The 22570-nt window shown below is 38.0% G+C and overlaps 1 protein-coding gene across 2 annotated transcripts; it reads right to left on the bottom strand.

Annotated features, from left to right (window-relative positions):
- Positions 1-2346: 2346 nt before the first annotated feature.
- On the bottom strand, positions 2347-15404 carry LOC122654381 (coiled-coil domain-containing protein 25-like). 2 transcript variants are annotated; one of them, XM_043848449.1, is made up of 6 exons: positions 15065-15404; positions 6523-6650; positions 6274-6377; positions 6064-6151; positions 5333-5403; positions 2347-2837 (listed from the first exon to the last, which is right to left on the bottom strand). In XM_043848449.1, exons 1-6 carry the CDS (start codon positions 15175-15177, stop codon positions 2685-2687), a joined length of 657 nt encoding a protein of 218 aa, XP_043704384.1. In that variant the 5' UTR covers positions 15178-15404; the 3' UTR covers positions 2347-2684. The 2 variants fall into 2 exon arrangements, with proteins under 2 accessions (XP_043704384.1, XP_043704385.1); XM_043848450.1 differs by having other exon boundaries at positions 5333-5394; positions 15065-15401.
- Positions 15405-22570: the final 7166 nt, after the last annotated feature.

Genomic DNA, 22570 nt, shown 5'->3' with positions numbered 1-22570 from the left:
TTTAATTTATGGTAGGCTTCTATTGAAAATTGTGTACTATGGCCTATGGCCAACTAAAGGTTCAGGGATTGGAGATATTTTTGGATTAGGCTGAAGAATTAGAATAATATTTTCTTCACATTTATCTCAGTATTTCAAGATTGCTAATTTATTGCTGGAAGATGCTAACAGTAAACCCTAGGTGTTTTGAGTAGTTTAGCCTAGAACCAGTACCTGCTTATGGATTCAAGGCTTGTTGTGTGATAACCTCTTGGATGAGAATACCCTGTCGGCTTGTTGGCAGTCTACATTTCTTGTGATAATCTAGATGATACATTTAGGCTGTGTTTGGTATGCATTCTCGGAATAGATTTTGGGTCTAGAATGCATTATGGAATCCACACAAGATTAGAATTTAGTCATTTGATTTTGCTTGTCATTTAGTGTGAGCTTGGTAAGATTTGTGTTATATTTAAGGTGTTAAATTGGTTACATACTATCGAGAATGCTCCTGCAATAGAGCTGCCGAATTTAAAAATTGCAGGTCTATTATTAATCCTCATTATTGTAATAATGAATGGAGGAATAGCTGGCTTTATTGAGTAGTGTTGGTTATCAGATTATTTATGGCAAACATTCCTTTGTCATGTACTCAAGAAATATGCTTTCGATAACATAAGGACAAAGTTTCCTCCACCCATAGAGGACCGTTCACCCACCATCCTAGGATTCACAAACTCTTTCTAAGGTTTAGTATGTTTCAAAATACCCTTCCGATATCCATTCCTGCCCCTTGATGAATGAGATCACAGAATGATATCCCCCATTCATTGTGGGAGGAGGGAAACTCAGTCCATAATATAATGATGTGTTCATTTTAAAATTAAGGAAAAAGAATGCTATGCTCAATCGGCGTTCTATTTCCCTTAAAGTTATGTTTAAAAACCCTTTTATACCTCTAATTTAAAGGAATTTTGAGAATAAGACACTGCATAGAGGTGTCATTTAGACATTCCTTCTAAAGATAAAACAAAATTTGGGGATTCAGCCTCCCCCCCCCCCCCCTCCCTCAACAACAAAAACAAAAAATTGTGGTCACGAGAGGTAAAACGGGCAAAAGGAGTGTTTTCACTCTTCAGCAAGTTTTTTACAAAGAAAGATCATGTTGGATAGCCAACGTCAGAGAGATTCCACCCGAGAGAAATAGACGTACAAGTGTTTCCTCACTTGGAGAGGAACGAGGACCATTGTATGATCAATTTGCTCTGGGACTGTTAAAAAGAAGGCCAAATGTTCTCTGTGCCGTTGCGCCCAGACACATTGGGGTGGACAAAATGACCACCCTGCCCCCTTGAGCTGCGCTCTGGCATAGAGAACATCAGCCCACTAAAAAGAATTTCTAAAATGTTTCTATATCTCTACAAAAAATAAACCTATACTACCAAAAACGCATTACGGAAACACTCCACCAAAGCGTCTTACCAAATGCTCGGCGTCCAAGATGCAGGTGGAGAAGAATGGAGGTCGGGTGGATGTCTAGAAGATAGTTACCAGCGAAGAAAGAGGGAAGAAACTGAAACAGATTTCCAAGGAGATTTGGAAATAAATTGGAGGTGGTTTGCCTGATAAAAAGTGCATTTCAAATTCAAAAGCAGTATATACCTTGTAAAATTAGGGAATATTAGAGAGCAGTGAATCTATGACCTTAACATTATTTGAATGTAGCATCCTGGATCTATTCTTTACTACCATCGCTAAAGAAAATCAAACAATTCTTGTACTAATATGTCAAAGGTTATCTCCAACATAAATAATCTGTAGCGGAAAACGTTCGATGCTCCGTTAGATAGGATTCCAATTGTAAATTTTCTGGGATATTCTAAATTCTGGAAATCACAATTATGATCCAAAATCTAAAATTGCAAAACTGATTTTTGCAATTTCTTAGTCATTTCCAGAATCCAGAATTTGCCTGGAACTGAATCATGAATTATAAGCATCCTGGGTTGTGATTCTGAAACAGAACCACCTAAATTTAGCCAGACATGATTCCCTAGGCTGATTCTAAGTCTTAGCCCTCAATCCAGAATTAGAATTTTATGTATATGGAACTAGTAGCCCATTCCAAGTACACCATTAGATGACATCTGATTTAGAAGTTGTTCTAGACAATTTAAATTTTTGACATAAAAGCAAACAATAAAGCAACCAAACAAGGATAGATAAACCAAAAATATACAACCATATTCCAAGTTTTGCATATGACACCATAAACCATGATTAACCATCACATTGAAAACAAAGAACCCAGGAAAAGGAAAAATAAAAGGTGATGTGTATTAATGGTATCTTGCAGAGAAATGGCTTGCAGAACCAAGTATCAATCAGGCATTTGCTTAAAATCAATAGAACAAAACTTTTGTCATGTTCATCAATCATTCCCATTATTCAAATCTTAAGAAATACATAAATCAACCTGACAACAAAATATGTAAACTCATTTTTTGGTTGACAAGTCTATATTCCCATTGGCATCCAATTAGAGGGTGGTGAACATAGACTCATTCATGAGTGAAACAAATCTGTGCCAGGAACTTACAGATTTCACTTTTCGGGCAGATTCCCTCCCTCTGTGGAACTAAGCAATCAAGTTTGCCAAGTCAAGGCTTCTTACATATGAAGGATTTGCTTCTATTTTTCTGGAATTACATGAAATCGTCTTCTAGTTCTTGCAGTGACTTGCTTGCTGACGCAATCTGTTTGTTAGAGGTCATCTTCTCTTGGACCATCAGGCCCTTGTAGCTCCTAATCTCTGCCTGTTTCTCCTTTTCAAGCCTCTCCATCTCCTCTCGCCGTTTCTGTGGATCATTGACAAGTTTGTAAGAAAACATTCAAAAGGACGAACCCAGTGCACGAGACTCCCGCCATTGCGGGGTCTAGGGCAGGTCATAATGTACACGGCCTTACCCCTGAGGCTGTTTCCAGACTCGAACCACAACCTTACCATTGCACCGAGGCCCACCCTCTTTGTAAGAAAACATTCAAGGCCAGAAAATTATATATTTGCAATCATAAAGGACCATTTTTGCAACCCGGGAAAAAAAAAAGAGAGAAAGGGCATAAAATATAACAGTATACTGCCAAAAAAACTCAAAACCTGTCCAGCTTTCATCAAGACAGAGAGACGTCAGTAACCAAATTCCAAATAAATGAGGAAAAGAAGAGGGAGGGGGGGCTCTGAACTTTTTGTATGGAAGTGGAAGTCATAGGAAAAATAGATTAGCAAGAGAACTAAAAGTCCAAGATTGTGTATGAACTTCAGATTTTATCAAAAAACAAGTGTATGTAGCTCAGAGGCAAAGATTACTTGCTTTGAAAAAGTACGAACATGGTGAATTTTCAAAAATTCTCATGACTGTAAAACTAGTCATTTCAGATGTTTATTTGAAAAACGTGCAACTTTTAATAATGACAAGTCGTTTTCAAATTATTTTGAAAACCCTTTTTTACCCTTTCTATTGAATATGATGCAGCCCAAGTGCATCCATCTAGTACTCACAAGCCCTTAAGGAGATCTATCCGCATTAAAGCCCATCAAGCCCACAAGGCCCAGTCCCAAAATATGGTCCAAGGACAAACCAAATCATGCACTAAGATCCAAGGACCAGGTCCAACCTCAAAACATGGTCTCCTTGGCGATTATTTCAACTCCCATAGTGGAAGATGATGTGACAGCCCTTCTCTCAAAGATTCTCTTAGTTCAAGCTCCTTCAACTACTTCTCCTAAGAGTCTTCCTTGAAAACTACAAAGCTCCATTAGTCCAACAGAGTCTTCCTAAAATACTACAAAGCAACAAACATCTTCTAAGGAAATTTTCTATTGGGACACTCACTTCAACCTTGAAGCTTGAAGCTTGCATTAAAGCACATTAGAACAACCCCTATGTCTTGAAATCTACTTTTAGTTATTTGTTTCTATAATTTTCATTTTCTTGGGAATTAAACATGTAATCTCAACCCTTGAAAATCAACAGCTAAGATATCGTAAGAGCTTTTAGGGTTTTCTCTATTTGCTTATAAAAGGCCTATCTATGTTGCTTGTAAGCCATCATATTCTAGAATGAAATTCTCCATTGTTGCTTTCATAGTTGTCAAGGCGTCGCCTAGGCGTCCAGGCACCTTGGTTGACTTGGGTGTCTGGTCGCTTAGGTGGGCGCCTTGGACGCCTTGCTCGCCTAATTGGTGTCGCCTTGCTTTTGTACCCTCTCCATTGCCTTGGGTCGCCTAACCGCCGTGACAACTATGGTTGCTTTAAGCACTCTTGTGAACCAAGTTGAGTTCCTCCCCTTGAAACCAAGCTAAATTCCAACTTCAATCTTGAAAATTTCCCGGTGACCTCGAAGTGTTTCCACCATCAACCTTGAAGCGTCGGTAAGTCTACCTCTACCAAAGGACCTAGAAAAGTACTTTCTTGGAGTTACTATCATCCCTACCTATCCCCTACCTTTTGCTCTCATTTTATGATATTTTTGTTACATCCATCTCATCATTTCCAACTCAAATTCGAGCTCATAACATCCCATTTCATTTATATATTGCACAACAAATTTTGAGAATAAGACAAAGGGCAATCAAAAGAAGGTTACAACTTCTCACTTCACCATTTTGGTGACAACAAGATGCACCCATATATATATATATATATATATATATATATATATGTGTGTGTGTGTGTGTGTGTATAGAGAGAGAGAGAGAGAGATGCAGGCGACGTGGGGATTCCTTCCCACGCTCTCTCACTCTATATATTTAGTGGTTTCTCATCCATAGAAGCACTTCTTCAGTTTAAGGATAATTTCAGGCGAGGATTTATTTACTGTAAGAATTAATTGTAAGGATCACAAAGTGATTTCCCAAAGCATAATCTTAAAAATCAGAATTTTATACCGAATGCAGCCTAAAGCTCTGGTTGTTCTGGCCACATGATATAGTATATCAAAACCTTGCGTTGTGAGCATTGATGTTTAACTAATTGCCTTCACCTAGTCAGAAGTGCAAATTCAGTAGGCTAAAAAATTTAGAAAAAAACATATATATAACAAGGACATCTCAGTTCTCTGAAATAGACTGAACCAAGCACACCAGTCAAGATTCAAAGGCAAAGATTGAATCTAGGATATAAAAATTTTCTTTTGCTCTTTTTAGCTTGACAAGCAATGTCATATGCAACTCTCTAAGCTCATCTTTATAGGTCTCTTATGTTACAGTTGCCAAAATCGATTAGACCAAGAAAACTTGGATCCTGCAAAGGAGATGGTCCAATGCTATCCTAGAAGGATGCAAATGAACTTACTTTATCTCTCAGTTGGACTTTTCTCTCTGCCCTTTCGGCTGCATTAACTGCTTCTCGCTCAGCTGCATAGATTCAAGTGATGTTAAACCACTGATCCAAGGAATAAACAGGGGAAGTATAAGAATCTAAATTGCCATTTACTTAACAAAGAAATTCCTCAATTTAAGGAAAGAGTAATTAAATGAAGACCAAGTTACTCTGGATTTTCCTCATGTTAAAACCTGAAGCTCAGTGATCAAAACATTGGGGCTCTGTCTGGTTTGAAGTAAAGTGAAGGGAAGGGAAATAAGCAAAAATAAGATGAAAACTTCTCTAATCATTAGCGACAATGTTTGTAACTAACTCAAAACTTTCTAATTAGTAATTAAAATTTGGGGTTCTGTTCTCTGTGCCACAGCACAGGCTGCGCCCAGGGACATGGGGGTGGGCGCAATGACCACCCTGCCCCCCTGCAGCTGCCCATGTGCCTGGGCGCAGCCTGCGCTGCGGCACAGAGAACATTCTCCCTTAAAATTTACTTCACTTTTCAACCAAATTCCATGGATTTGAATGTGAAAATAAAGAATCTCCTTGAAAAGTTAAATTACCATATAAGGCAAGTTTTCAGTTAGCTACGCAATCTTGATTACATAACCTCTCATTTTCTTTTCAAATTAATTTCATTTCCCTTTATTTTCAACCAGACAGAGCCCAATAGAAAACCCAAAAGACCAGGCTAAGTAGCGTCTTACCTTTCAAGTCTGGCTTCCTTTCAACTTTTGTTTTGTTCAGTCTATTAACTATCTCATTTATGCGCTTTTCAACTCTCACAGTTCGGACCTACACCAATGAATGAAAGTTAGAATCGACAAACAACTACTTTTCTAACATGGTCAGTAAATATTCAGTCCAAAAATTGAAATAAAAGCCATAAAGAATCACATAAATTTAGAAGTACTCACCATCTTAGGGTTGTGAAAACCAACTTGCCCAACATCCATTGAAGCCGTCTTCTTCAAATTATACCAAGGAGTGTAAACAACATCAATATTATTCACCTTGTTGCCTGCCAAGTAACCAAAACATGTCAAAAGAAACAGCTGCTCATGCTATATGCATAATTTCACTCAAATTTACAGGCAGAATTATCATGAGCTTGGGGAATATCTAAAATATGACATCAAGCAGTATTAGAAACACAAATGATTTACCTTGGATAGAATTTGCTTTGACAAGCTGAACACAATCTTCCAATAAATCTTCACTTATATCATCGATTGTCTGGCCCTTGTGCAGTCTTACATAAACATGAGCTGAAGACATTTTATCAACATGGAACCTGCCATAAACAATCACACAAGTTCAGATTAAGAATATGCATCTGTACTGCTATATAAAGACAAGCAGGGTTCCTATTTTCACAAATGGCAGGCCATATGAATAGAAGCTGGCCTCCCCTTTAGCTCACAGTAAAAAAGAAGGGAAAAAAAAAAACGCCACTCACAACCAGTGAGATCATTCAACTCCAATTCAATATATACTCAACTCTGTTTAACAGGTTACATATATAAAGAAAACTCCAAACAAAATAATAGAAACCTACTCTATTTTGGAACCTGCTTTAAACAAGGAAACTTAGAAAACCAATACCAATATGAACTCTACTCCCATCCCTATGTATGACTATCTCCAACAAAACAATTAACTAAATTGCAACTTACAATAATAACCACAAATAACTAACCCTACCAACCCTTGTTGGTCCAAAAACCCGGGTTGGGCCGGTTCCGTGGACGACCAAAAACCCGTTCGGAAGCCCTAGACCAGGGTGAACCTGGTCCAAATCTGATTTTGGTCAAGTGGGATATATAGGCATTAATTTGGGTTGCCATTGTAATCTTTTATTTATTTAAGTTTTATTTTGGTAGGAGTAGGAGATTCTTGCTTTCCAGTTACCTTTTTGAGTGCAAGTTCTTTTTCTTTTTTTTCTGTAAGCAACCCAACGATATAAATAAATTGATTATTGAGTGTTTTGTTTTGAGTTTGCCTACATGGCTTAAAAGCAGCCTGTTGGCTGAGTGTCTCCTTCCCTCGCTTCTCTCTCATTCTACATGCTCGATTCAGGTAGACGTGATTCATTACAGATCTGAACTACACGTTCTTCTCTGTTCTATTTCTTCTGTTCTCTCTTTCTATTCTTCTATTTTTCTTCTTGCTTTATATCATCACTTTCCCCCAATTCTGTTCTGTTCTAGCGTAACTGGTTCAATCCTAGAGAGAGTTCGATCTCTCTCAGATTAACTTCTTTCAGCCTCGATTTCTGGGATTTGGAACTCACCTTAGGGGCTACCAAAACCCTAGAAAATTGGCACCAAACACTAACCCTATCATGAAAACCAAACATGCAACCAGGTTGGTTCTTAATCTGTTCCCAAGTCCTTGTTTCAACAGCTTTCCTTCAAATTTAAAGCTGTTGAATCCTTTGATTTCTTGTTGAAATCAATAGGTCTTCAACATTCCAAGCTCCCCCAGAAATTTCAGGCTGATCAGAGGCCAAATCAGTGAGATCTCTCATTTATAGTGTGGCTGGTTTACTGCTACAACCATAGAGCCAAGAGGGGTAGAAGAAGTGGTGTTGTTCTTTTAAATGTCACGATAACAAGTTCTTTCCCATTTTACCCCTCCCTTCTTTTATTCTATCTAGTCCTGATTTTATCTTTCATTCCAAGTTTACCTGATGTAGATCACAAGTCTATATGTACCCGCAGGAACAAGCCCCAAAACCAGTCCAGCAAGGTTGTGGGATGCGACTGCTGTGAGAGGCAGCCTGGTCTGATGATGTGGCAAGTTTTTGTTGATTTGATGGAGCATCACCTAAGGCAGCCCCAGCCCAGAGTGAAGCATGAAGAAAATAAAAGACCAAAACACTGTTCACGTGGACAGTGTCACAGCCCATTTTCCCTTGTGTGGAGATATTTTTTAGAAGATTTTGTGGGCCCATCAAGTGGAGAAAGATCCCATCCTAATGCTGCCAAAGTTTAGTTTCTATTTTCAGTTTTAGAAAGTTTATTTTATTTCATTTAGGTAGCTTCAAATTTCAGTTTGTTTCTATTTTTGTTTCCCTGCTTGTTTAGAAGGCTGGATCTATAAAGCCTTGGTGGTTTCTATTTTCATCTAGTTTCTATTTTTCATTAGTTGCTATTTTACTACCTTCTATTTTGGTTTCAGGAAGTTTCTATTTTCTACCTTCAATTTGGAAGCTTGCCTAAGCTATTACTAGGTCCCCCCTCTACTGTAAGGATTAAGGAATGATCAGATTTGGAGAAAAGAATTTTCAGGCCTTGTTGCCATTGGTTATGGGAGAAATTCCATGTTTCAACAGCTGGGATAGCTGTGGGTGAGAGACCTGGGTTGAGAGAGCCGGATCTGGCTCTCCTCCAGCCGTGGTGGGAACTGGAGGGTCCACCCCAGCAAAAACACCCAAAAACAGAGGGGGTATGGTCATTTCATAGGGGGCCCCACTTGGGTCCACCTGTCAAATTTCAACCACAGCCCCCTCTCACCTCCTCCTCCACTCGACCTTATTTGCAGGCCCATCCTAGCACCTAAACGTTAATCCCCCTTCATCTCCATTAAAACCCAAAACCCCTAAAAACTCATCTAGCTCCATCCAGCCATCCAAATCCATCCAAACTATAACCGAATACCCTCCTCACTGCTCCTAACACTCGACCAGAAGCCCTCGTCCAAACTCCAACTCTAAACTTTAAACCTCATCACATTCATCTTTCCCAAAACCTGAAACCCGAAACCCTAACCCTAATTTTCTGATTTTTAATTTTTCACTCAAACATCATTCAAACCTTCACTGTTGACTTCCTCTAAACCTGCCTAGCATTACCATATAAAATTTACATCCATTACCTTAAACCTAACTCTAGTTTTGACCTAATTCTTCAAATCTGCCCCAATCGGACAGTTGTTTGGAAGGTCCTGATTTACCTGGCTCCTAGTAGATCCTTTATCTATCTAAGACTACATTACAAAGCCTCCTAGTTTTTTCCACCTAGGTATTCTGGTTTTGTTCAAAGGTAGAAGAAGTGGTGATGTTATTTTAAATGTCACCATAACAAGTACTTTCCCATTTTACCCCTCCTTTCTTCCTTTATTCTATCTAGTTCTTATTTTATCTTCGATTTCAATATTATCCCTGATCTATAAATACAGATCGTCAAATCCCTTTCATGTCATTTTTCCTATTTGGCTACTAAACAGTCCCTTTCAATTTCTGGTTAGTTACAGATTTGCCACTCCCCTTATAAACTTGGAGATATTTGCATAAATCACCATCAAACTTATTCATTGAGTTGTTTAGCACTTGGACAGGCCCATAAGCAATCCGAACTGGGATTTTGGAGTTCTGGAATGATGCAATCATGGATTCAAAAACCCTAGTTGCTATTGGGCCAGTTCAAGTGCTAAAACAACTCAAAGAAAGGAGTTGTTTGGTAGCCAGAATAGGAAAAAAGGTCACAAAAGGGAATTCTTTTTACTGATAAGAGGTAATCTCGGAATGAAAGATATAATAAGGACTAAGGAGATTGGAGGAAGAAAGGAGGGGTAATATGGGAAAGAGGAGGATTATGGTGTTGTTTAAAATCACTTCAACACTTACCCTAGTTGCTATTGGGCCCGCCCAAGTGCTAAAACAACTCAAAGAAAGGAGTTGTCTGGTAGCCAAAATAGGAAAATAGGTCACATAAGGGATTTGTATTACTGATAAGAGGTACTCTCGGAATGAAAGATAAAATAAGGACTAAAGAGATTGGAGAAAGAAAGGAGGGGTAATATGGGAAAGAGGAGGATTATGGTGTTGTTTAAAATCACTTCAACACTTCTTCTTCTTCTTCCGCCTTTGAACAAAACCAGCAATGGGAGTAGGAAGCAGAGAATAGAGTAGATTTCGAGTGGAGGAACTCACTCGTATGGCCATAAATCAACCTGAAGTTCATAACTCTCAGCCCTACTAAAGCAAGCAATAACAGATCTAAATGACAAAAGGAATCGGTGGAGGGCCAGTGAGAGAGGGGAAGATATCTCAGAAGTAAGTAAGAAATGCAGGGGAGAAAGAGAGTCACGCACACTCACTTTGAGCAAAACCAATACCAACTTTCTATTTTCAAATCTATCCATTGGTTACAAGATGCCCATATTTAAAGTTGTAAAACTAAGACTCCTAACAACAACAAACTCAGCCTTATCCCAACTTAATGGAGTCAGCCGCATGGATCCAAACACAACAAAGGAAAACTGAGTTATATATATATATATATTTTTTTAAAAAAAATAGATAGGGAAAGAGAAGAGAAAAGGAAAATAGAAAATGCCAAATGAAAGATGAAAGATAGTAAGAGGGAAGAAGCCCAACCCAGAACGACAGGAGAATCTCAGCTAAATGGGGTCTGCTACATGGATCCTTGCCCTCCAATAGGCCCTATCCGAAGTCATACTTGGTACAAGACCTAGGCTAATGCATGTCCTTCCTCACCACTTCACCTATGGTCATAATCCAACTCTAAAACTAAAATAGAGTTCAAATTAACTAGCCTATCTCCTATGTATATACCCAAAGCAAACATAAGAAAATAAAAGACATAAATATTAACTAAACTACTACCAGCCCTTATTAGACCAAAAACCCAGATTGGGCGGGTTCCGTATGGGTTTGGGTTTCTAACTGCTATACGTATTCTAAAATAGAAACTGTAGTAAACTAGGTAACTACCACAAAAAAAGAAACCAATCTCCTACGTTATCCTATTTTCCATAAAATAAATATTACAAGATTATCTCAACTAAGCAAATAATAAATCACTAAATATACTACTGGACCAAAACCCAATTTGGACCCGATTCATCTCTGGGCTCCCAAAAGGGTTTGTGCCGGTCCAAGGAAGCAATCCTGCATCATTTCCCCCAGTGTTGAGAAAAATTAACCCACGAGTTTTGTAAAACAGGAAGATCTTCGACATATGATCAGCACCCATTCTCCTTCACCCAATAAGACCAACGATCAAACCCGATCCAACGGTATGACCAGCAGCCATTCTCCGTAACCCACACAAAACTGTGTCGAGTGAAGCATAACTAAGAAGAAACAGGAGATTAGAGGCTGACTATGAAAATAAAAATAATGATGAAAACACCACCACACATTTCTAATAGTGGTTTTTGGAAATAAATGATCCAGTTATGAAAAATTCACATGATTGTCATTTGACCTCCAGGATTTTTTTAAAACCTCAAGAGTTAAACAACATTGCAATGACTACAACACTTTATAAAAACTCCAAGGACCTAACTTCTTTCACCATTGAAGGCCAAGGACCTACCAAAGAATACAATTCCCAAATTATTCTTCACCTGCACCAAAAGAAGCTATGTACAAACACAAGCACAGATTCCGCCTCAGCAGGGAATATTCATTTCAGTGAACTACCAAAAATAATCATATGGCTACTCTGAAAACACAGATTATTCAAGTTCAGCTAGTAAAGAATGTCACAAAATATCTAGGGGGAAACCTGATGCATATAATCTAATAAGTACTACCTTCTTTGTTGGTTCTATTTACCACATAATCTTCAGTTAAATAAATGTGTAACCCTTAGTTCCTTGTTTCAGTGGCAGTTCCAATTATCGTAGGGCAAAAGAAAGTTGAAAATGGTATTATATTCACCAGAGAAAAAAATCTTGAAGTGCATGAGCTCTAGACATATCTAAAATATTGAGAAACTGAACTAAGTTCATTGCCGAGAGCTCTGAAACGCTTCTTGGCAATGGTTCCACACTTCCACACCTTCCGTTGTTGGGTGCCAATTCTTCCAAATATATTCTTCTCATCTTCTTTGCTCTTCTTCGTTAATTGTGTGCTGCTATGCTTCCGAGTTATAAGGGCAGACTTGTCTAATCTTAAACTGTATACCAATGGTCCTATCTCAATCCTCAACAGCATATGAAAACCAACTATACTGATGAACTTGATCGAGAAAGTTGAAATAGCCTCCAAAGCAACTAAGGATGACAAAAAAATATGGAAGCAAACAAGAAAATTTTGAACGTTACAGTCAATGCAAATAAGAAATGTTCAAGTCTCAACAAGACCAGAATGATAGACTTGGATGGATAGTACAGTTCTTTTACATTATGATACTGAGGATGCTGGAAAGAGGGCAAGTAGTGGTGTGATAATCCTTCATAGAAATAAGGCTCCTTTCTTGTTATCCAGGGAAAAAATCCTGTCACAGGACACTATGCAATCAGAACCTCAGTACTTTCTTCCAGTTGGTGAAAGGAGTTTCTAATGAAAGAGCTTTTCTTTTTCCTCTTTTTTTTGCTGCCTTCTTCCATGTGGCAAGCTGCGCAAGATAAAAGTACTAATAGCAGACCATCTTATCAAAAGAGGATGCAGATTCCAAATACCCACTGTATATGTAAAAACGATGCTAAATTGGTACATCATCTCCTTATCCACAACTCATGAACAACAATTTAGAACCACTGTCTGTCCCTTCTCACTGAGCTTTTTCGTGTTTCCAGCTTCTCTTATGTAGATAGTGACGAGTTAAAGAGTTATAATGTCTTTAGCTATAACATACAACCATCAGCAGCATCTCACCTTTCTTAATTTCTCAGATACTTTTGAGAGGGAAGGATTATGAGTGCATTTCTCAGAAGATTTTTGACAGTATTCTTGTTGGCTTCAGTTACAGCTACTTGTTGGTAATGTTGACTACACAGATTTCAAGTGCCATTGGAAAGAAATAATTGGTGACTGCATGTTAAATGTAAGTCAGAAATTTTATCCTCGTGTATATTCTTATACTACTTTTTATTTTTTGTTGTTGTGGGTAGGCAGCCCTGTACAACCTATCCTAGCTCCTGGAACCAAACCAGCCCTATAATGAAACAGATTTTAGGGGGAAAGAAAACAAATATAATGATCACTTAACTAAAAATACAAAACCCATCAAGCCCCCAATCCCTCTCAATATAGGATGTGAAAAGGAAAGGGAGGGGTCCAATATAACCCCCCCACCATACAGTATGGTACACCTCAAACCAGAAAGATGAAGAAGAAAAGGAGAGGATGGAACCATAAAGAGCCAAAGGTTTCCAATTATATATCAATCTTTATGGAACCCGGTTCCTGCAAGCCCATGGTAGGAACCTTTCCAACACACTCGCCTTAAATGCCAATAACTGCCACATGGCATCTTGGATGAGGCCCAAATTTTGTGAACAGGTAAGCCCTATCGGAGTTTGCCATGTGGAAAATAGAACTTTGAAAATCCAGGGCAATGGGAGAGTGCCCAGTAGTGATTATAGTACTGTAGGCGTTCATGGATATACATGGGAATGCATGCCAATACATGGGAGGATATTTGATTGAATTAGGCACTAGAATCAGACACATGGGTAATCCAGAGTCCAGACCACATCAGCTGTTCATGTGGAAAAAGAATAGGTAGCTTATAGGAAAGGCTCCTACCACGGGTATGTAGGAACTATCTTCCCCAATTTTAAAATACTCAAAAGAAACATAGTTAATACATTTTGAAAAGGCTACGAGTGTCTAATGAGAGTCTAATGAGACAACACACATTATAGGTATAAAAAGCTAGACAAACCTGCTGCACTAGAGGTAAGGCAGGGAAGGTTTTCCTTTGGACATAACACCACTCGTGTACATTAAAAAGTCACTAGAAAAATCCGGTAATGTGACTTCTGGTCAGGGAAACAACCAGGGGGTTCTTCAGGAAACATTTCATAAGGGATACATAGAGTAAATATTATTTGCACATTGCAAGCCCATATGGCGAGAAGTACCCCAGGAAATGGACATAAATTTTCCAGGTTAAATGAAGCTCATTTTGATTTATTCAGCACAACAGGAAAAATGGAGATAAATGATTTCAGTCTGTTCTCTATTTACTTCTCCTTAAATACTCAAGATCTTTGGGTTACTCTAATTCTCTTAGTGCAGGTTCCTTGTTAGGGACTTGCAAACCAAGTCACTAAAAGAATTTTTCCCTACAAAGTGAGTTTTGGTTTTCACGGTTATACCCATTACCCACCAGGATCATAAGTATATCACCGAGCTTTAATTTGAAACTCCCATGATTGCATACTAGGACTCCTTTGCAAATTTGCACAAAATATGAAAATGCATGACATGGAGAACTGGAACAGACACTCAAACCGTAAAACACATAGTTTTAAGGTATATTCAACAAGCAGAGGCTACGCCTCTTGGGCAGGTGTTACTCCCCAGTTCCTGTATATAATACGGTTAAAAATGACTTCTGTACATAACTAGTTTGTTGACATTTGTTAATCTTTTAATACCAAGAATAAAGAAAGGAGATAACCCCCCCCCTACCCCAACGACCAAACTAGAATCAAAGCGACAGCTTCCACACAGTCACAATCACACAAACAAGAGCTGTAATTGCATTACGCAGCACCAAAAAAAAAAAAACTAAAAGATAGAAATCTTAAATAAATTTACATGGACTCAAAACAAAGCCAAAAAAACAAAAAAATTGACATTTAATCGTGTGAACATGAATCGATAGGCGTTGTTAATGAACGCAATTTTAAGACCAAAAGAAAAAAGAATGAATTCAATCTATAGAACAGTCAAGTTGAAGTATAAACACATATATCAGAGGGAAGAAAGGATTGGCTCACCAGATATCTTCGGGGAATCCATATTTTATGAGCTCTTCATTCTCGTGCTTGTCCAATCCCATAAAGATGGTAAAATCACCAGCCTCGGGGCGAGCTTTGAAGTAGAAAACCATCGTTTCTTCTCAACACCCCCAAGAAAGGGGAAAGGAAAAAAAGTAGGGTTTTGAGATTGGCGAAAACGATGAAGGAGGGCAAAAGAGAATCTTTCTCACGAACACTATAAAATTGTCGTAAATATAACGCAATGGAAGAACAGGGGAAGGTAGAAAGCAGAAAAAAGGCGACAAATACAAGATTGGTTCCAACTCCATCTGCCTCGGTGCATTGCAATAAATTGAAAAAGAAACGGTATGGATCTGTTTTTGACGCATATGGACTTGTTATGAGTCTCGAGTCTTCTTGACCCGTGGGCTACGCCTTCTGCCCGTGTGGCCCTCAATTGTGGGATCAGCCACTGTTCACACAGTGGGCCGGGTTCGAACCCACTCTCAAGGCCTCAAAGTGAAGGGTGTCATTTAGTGTCAATCATTCGGTTCGGTTTGGTTTGGTTTCGGTTTATTACTTGCTAACCCGAAACCAAACTGTTAACGAAGTTTCTAATTATGTCAGTATGGATCCGGTATGGGTTTACTTGGGCTACATAAGGAGAAAATCCTTGTTTTTTGGCTTTTCGGTTTCTTATTAGGTTACTATCGGTCTGGCCTTGGTTTTTTATTGGGTTCGGTCCAATTTTAGATTTCGATCAATCCATTAAATCTCATCTTCTATCGATTCCATAAAACCGTAAAGCGATAAAGGGTTTTCTTTGGTAATGGCTGAACCGGTCAATTTCGATCATTACAACTGGTTCATACTAAACTTTGACACCCTCACCTTAAATGGTAATAAAAGAGGGGGGGGTTACTCCCACTTCAGAAAGAGGATGTTTCCCAATTCAAACCCACAACCACTAAGTCTGAATATTATCGTTGTGTCGAGGCCTGCTCCCTTACCTCAAACGTTCATTTATTAAAAAATTTTAAAAAATTGTTTCTCTAACTTTCAAGCGTAAGCAAGATTGTTAGAGCAATTAAAAATACCATTATAATAATACATATTTTTCTTTTTACATTTTTTTTTAATCTTTAGAATTAGGAGTCAATTTTCATTCAAGATGATGTATGAAACACGGTCAACATTTCAGTTATTAGATAGATATACTTAAAATGAGTATTCTTATCTAATGGCTAAAGCATTAACCATGTGGCACACACAACCTTATATGAAAACCTTTCCTTTTAAAATTAAGGGAAAAAGTTGGGCATGCCGCTAGAGTACCTAGCATGTGTCTGCCTCTTTCCCCCCTCCCCATGAAATGACCCCCTGCCCATGATTTCAAAATAAGAATTGGAACCTATATATAGTTTTAAGGCAAGGGTTGGGCACGTTGTCCGCTCCAAGTAAACTAGTAAACGCCAAACACATGGGAGGGGGGGTGCCTCCCATGTGTTTGTTATTCGCTAGTTTATTTGGAGCGGACAACATGTCCGACCCTTGCCCTAAAATTATATACATGTTCCAAATCTTATTATAAGCTCGAGCTTGGTCTAACTCAATGGATCGTGTGGGCTTAAGCCATCCCAGCCTGACGTCGACCGGGCTAGGTATAGACCAAGGCTACAGGCCTAGCCCGACCCAATTGGAGGACTATAGACCTCGTCCCTATAAGACCCCATTTGTTTAGAGAGGACGATGTGGTGGGATTGTTGAAAAAATGGGACTCACATGTTGGTGGGCTTTTGTTGGGTGGAAATGTTGAGGTAAAATTACTTTTTATAATAACAGTATTCAAAGTCCCATCAATTTGGTGGAACTTTGGATAACAAAGGGTGAGATTTTGAAGTGTCACATCCGTAAACAAAACAATTAATAATGTCCCCTTAACTTTTATAAGTTCATCATCCCAAATTAACCAAATAAGGTTGAGCTGGAATTTTGAAATGCCACATCAGTATTTTCCAACCCCACCTAAATCCCCTCTAAACAAATGGGGTCTAAGTATTTCCTAATGAGATGGGTCAATGAGGTAAGGCAACTAAAACCTCAATGGTGTGGCATTTACGTCATTTGTTCAAATAAACTATGGGTCATGGGTCAGACTTAAATAGTATTAGGTTAATTAATTAGGGTAAATGACGAGTACATGGGCTATGTGTGGAAAAAACAAAGAAGGATAAAGTTCAAAATGAACATATAAAAGTGGACTTGGAGTTGCCCCGATCAATGACAAACTCCAAGAGAGTCGTTTACAGTGGTATAATCATATTCAACGGAGACCCAAGGACGCCCCCATAAGGAGGAGTAATATGCTTCCGATTGAATGAGCTAAAAGAGCTAGGGGCATACCTAAAATGACTATAGGAGAAGTGGTGAGGAAAGACATACATGGTATAGGTTTGGTCCCAAATATGACTTCGGAAAAAACCTATTAGAGGGCAAGGATCCATGTCATAGACCCCATTTAACTGAGATTATCCTATCGATTGGGCTGTGCCTTTTTCCTCTTACTACTTTTCATCTCTCTTTTATTTCTTATCTTCCATTTGTCATTTTCCTTTGTCATGTCTTATCTCTTGCCCCATCTCTATTCTTTTATCTTTTCTTTACCTTTGTTTTTTAATATAATTTTGATTTTCTCTTTTGTGTTTTGTTTGGATCCATATAACCGACTCTATAAAATTGGGATAAAACTAAGTTTGTTGTTGTTGCTGTTGTTGACTAGTACATGGGCTAGGCCTTTGTTTTTTTGTGCATTTAGACAACGAGATTTATTTATCTCCACTCAAATGGTTAAATAAGTTAATTGGGACTTTGTAAGGGTAAGAGTGTAAGACTTGTTTTCGGGGTATGAAATCCTTGTCCTCACCTTCTTAACTTGAGAGATGAACTAGGTTTCAAACGAGACCAAACCAATTGAACCGACCAAAATGACCGGTTTCAAATGAATCAAACTCCTTATTGATTTCGTAAACCAATTGGACCAACCACAACAGCCACTTGAACCAAAATTGATTGAAATCCAAAACCGAACAAAAAAACTTATAAAACCCAAAATACCCTGAATGATTGGAATCAAGATCGATCATGGCTGATGGCGGCTTCAACCAAATTGATTCTGATATTTTAAACGTTTTTATTTTTATTTTTGGAGATAGGAGGGGTATCCGACTTATCCGACTTTAGACCGTCTAAATCCCCCCTGGGCTCGTACATGACCCCCGCGTCACGCACAAACCGGAAGCTTCGTGGATGCAGCAGCGAAGGTTTGATCACGAGACCTCGCTTCCTGAGGCGGAGGATATTTTAAACGTTTTTTTTTTGTTAATTGGGAGCTTTTACATATATAGTTGATAGAAGGGGGGGGGGATCGAACCGGGGAGGGGATAAGATACCAGCCAAGAGACTCGAACTCGAGACCTCTTGGTGAGCATGGACATGAAGCGCACCACGGCTCACCAGCTGAGCTAAGCAGTTGTTGATAGGATATTTTAAACATTGCTTCGTAGTTACTCCATTTGTCCTATCATATGGATGAGGATGGTATCTTCTATGTAGCTCTTTTATATGGGAAATTAAATTGATTGATACTTTGCGAAGAGAGATCATTGAAATTAAATCCATTTGTTCAGGCTCACTTGATGCTAAAATAAAAGGAACAAAGACTCATCAAAATTATTGAGCAACAATTATGTAACAACACAAGATAGAGGTGTGCATGGAAACTTTCTTCTTATTTATTGGCAACCGGTTCCATGCCCAGCCATACACCATGTATGGCCATGCACCATGCATGGTCCTATCCCCGATCCCCTCACACAATAGGGGGTCGAAATGACATAAACCCCCCTATTTGACCCTTTGTAACCCGTACACTCTCTTGCAGCCGTGCATGAAAACCTCTCCCCTTTTAAAATTTTCCTTGTGTCTAATTTAACTATTAGTTAAAGGGAACACCTTTAATCTCATAAATAAAACTCTACTAACTATCACAAGGGATCGATCAATATAGTACCCACAGGGGCTCCACTTTTTGAAAAGCAAGTAAATGGTGGACTTGGTGCCGCTAAGAAGATTTGAACCACCGATTAAGTTCCTGACACATTTCTCCCAAGAGAGTAACGAATCACCAGGACAGCTCGATGGCCATAAGACATGATGTAGAATACTTTGAATCTTTACATACTTGAGATAGCTCATAGGATCTCATGATGTAGATATTTATATTTTCTCGTAATTTAGTTAGTTTTTGTTTCTCATAAAAAAAAGGGGACTCCACTTCACTGGTATTGCATCAAGGTCTAATGCCTTTCATCATAGGCCTTGATGCAATTAACTTATGTATCAATATTAGTATGGCTAATATTGAGATCATTAGATTAGAAACTTATGTATTTTAGACTTCAAATAAAATGCATGGCATGACTAATACTCATTCATATGTCAAACATCCCAATGCTTTTCACTATCTATTAGGCTATGTGGTCCTTGCTGCTGACCAATGATTTAGTATATTACTTCTTATGTAAGATAATTCTAAATTAATAAATAGTTTTTGAGAAAAAGGAGTATTTATTGTTAATGTGTACTTTTCTCTCATGTCCTCTCTCCTCTTTAAAGGTGTGGGTCCTTTTGTATGACACATCGACACCATTGAATTTTCTTATTTCATTTCTTTTCATTGATTTGGTGTGTAAGATGCCAATATACTCTAGCAGTGTGTTGATCCTTCTCTCAAATGTTACAATTACATATTTACATATGAAAAATAGTTCACTTCTCTGCAACGCCATTGATGTAGTATGGGAGATTTCCCACACTAACGTTGTAGGGAATTGTCTCTCTTTGCATATTTTTTTGTTGAGTTTATAAATTCAACAGTCTATTACATTAGTCAACAATTTTAGATTATGCTTGACTCTTTGAGGATGGATACATGCGGTGGAGAGGGGAGGGGTCACTAGATGTTGAGAATCTTTAAAGCTTTTATCCCTTACTGTGTTCGTCGTTCTTTCTAATCAATTCCTACCTCCACATGTTGAAATGGTCGGAATCCTAGTCCACAAGCGACCACGAAGTTGTCGAAGTTGTCGCTGCAACTCGAGAAGTCGGCAATGGTTTATTCTCTTTCGACTGATGCAGGTATGTACGCTCTCTTTCTCTTCCTCACCATCAATTCATTTGCGCACCTTTGCTATATCTTTCTTCGTTGTAATTCTTTTTTTTTATTTTTTCCATATTGATGGATCCATCTATTTTGTATTAGAATCCTTTTTGCAGTTTAACAAAAAGTAGTTCTCTCCCCCTCATCTTCTCCATTCATTTCAACAATACAAAAATTATATATTATGGACTCTTATCAAGATGTACATTATTCAATACTACATGATAGTTACCTGATGAATAAATAAATTGCCAATATTAATTTGTTTAGGTAAGGGTAGGTGAAGGGAAAAATATAAATTTTTGCCAATATGTGGTAAGATTGTGAATGCTATCTAAAGATGAAAGCTTAACCAAAAATTTAAACCATTAATTCATTAAATTGACAGTGCATGCCATAAGCCATTCCCACCTCTTTTTCTTAATGCATGTTGCACACCATAAAAAGAAATACTAACAAGTAAATAGATAAAATAAAGGGAGAATGTTATCTGTGCCGCAGTGCAGCTTGTGCAAGGGGTAGGATGGTCATTGCACCCACCCCATGTGCCTGGGTGCAAGCTGCGCTACGGCACAAAGAACATCGCCCCTAAAATAAAATAGTAGAAGTTAGTAGCATGGCCATGTTGCTAGGGAGTTTCTTAGATGGTGTTGCCATAAATGGCAATATGATTGTTCTGCTATCTTTTTGACAAAATTATAAGGCAAAAGGTGGTTTGCACATTCCACCTAATTGTGTCGCACATTTCAATTCCAACCATTTGGACTGATTAGGAATGATTTGTATTCACCGCATGTCACATTCTAAGCCAAATCCAAGGATATGCCCACCTACCATAATTGGTATTTCCCTTGCATTTATTTTTAGGTGACTATATGTTTTTAATTATATTTTGGAGCAAGGGTTGGGCACGCTATCAACTCCAGGTAGGCTAAACCATGATGACATCTTTTTTTTTTTCTGATGAAAAATAAACATATATATTAAACAATAAAAGATAAAGAATGTACAATACAACTAACAATCTTCCTCAAGTTTTTATTTTTTAAAGCATTTGCTTTCATGGTTGCTTTAGGGGCGTTAAAAATGAGATCGAATTGATTGAACTGTCTAATCGAATTCCCTATTAGTTCGGTGACTATAAATAATTAGAACACTTACCAACCACACCGATCAATTGATAAGACTAATTGGAAAAAAAATTTGGAAAAAAAGACATCTAAAAAATCAATACAATCCAATATGCTTTTACATTTTGTTAATTTTTTTTTTTTTGTATATATAATAAGGTGAGGCCAAAATCAATAAGGAGCCGTTAAAAGAAATGATAATAGACCAAAACCGACTAAATCGATAGCTATTGGTTTCAATTTGGCTTGTATACACACCAAACACCTTATCAATTCGATTTCATAAAAGTTAATAAAAAGGAAATTCCAGTGTTAAAAAGATTAGTTAAATATTCTTTGATATGATCAAACACATTTTGACACTATTGATTTTTGATTCCATACTTTGGGTTGATATTTCTTGAGTAATTTGAAGATAGGTTCACAGACAGTAGTTAGTTGGGAGATAAATCCGCTGATGTATTGAATCCTCCCTAGAAAACCCCTTATTGATTCCATACTTTGGGTTGATATTTCTTGAGTAATTTGAAGATAGGTTCACAGACAGTAGTTAGTTGGGCGATAAATCCGCTGATGTATTGAATCTTCCCTAGAAAACCCCTTATTTCTTTATCCGTCTAAGATTTCCAATCCCATATTCCAATTTAACAAGGACAATCCATCGTTGTATTGGAATGTTGAATTCAAGGATTGATGGCATGGTCAAGTCTTAAGAAAAACTATAGACATTGAGTTTTAATTTTCTCTAATTTCTAAAAGCGTGCAATGCGGCAATGCTAGGTAGAGATGTCGACACTTTGGCAGCTCAGACATCCAACGATCTGAGCTTGATTTTTTTTATTTTTTTATTTTCCCGAGTTCGACACTATTGAATGTCCGAGCTGTCGTCAAGTGTCGACATCTCCACCTAGCACTAGACAATGGTTATAGAAAATACCAATCCAAGGGTTATTTGTGGAACCTTGACATACAGTAACAACCAACCAACGACTGGTCTTAATTTGTTGTCACTTATGCGTTGAATCCGTAGACAGTGCTATGTGGGGTCTAAGGGAATGATCCTACGGTTGGAATTTAGAGGGAGAAAAGGGTTATTATATGATTAAATAATTAATGAGGTTGAATAATAATCCGTTATCTGTGTCCCTCACATGTCTTTACATTAATCTATTCCCA

This window comes from Telopea speciosissima, chromosome 3 (genome assembly GCF_018873765.1).
Source record: "Telopea speciosissima isolate NSW1024214 ecotype Mountain lineage chromosome 3, Tspe_v1, whole genome shotgun sequence".
Taxonomy (NCBI): domain Eukaryota; kingdom Viridiplantae; phylum Streptophyta; class Magnoliopsida; order Proteales; family Proteaceae; genus Telopea; species Telopea speciosissima.
The sequence above is the reverse complement of the archived record's forward strand: the minus strand, read 5'-3'. Positions and strand labels throughout refer to the sequence as shown.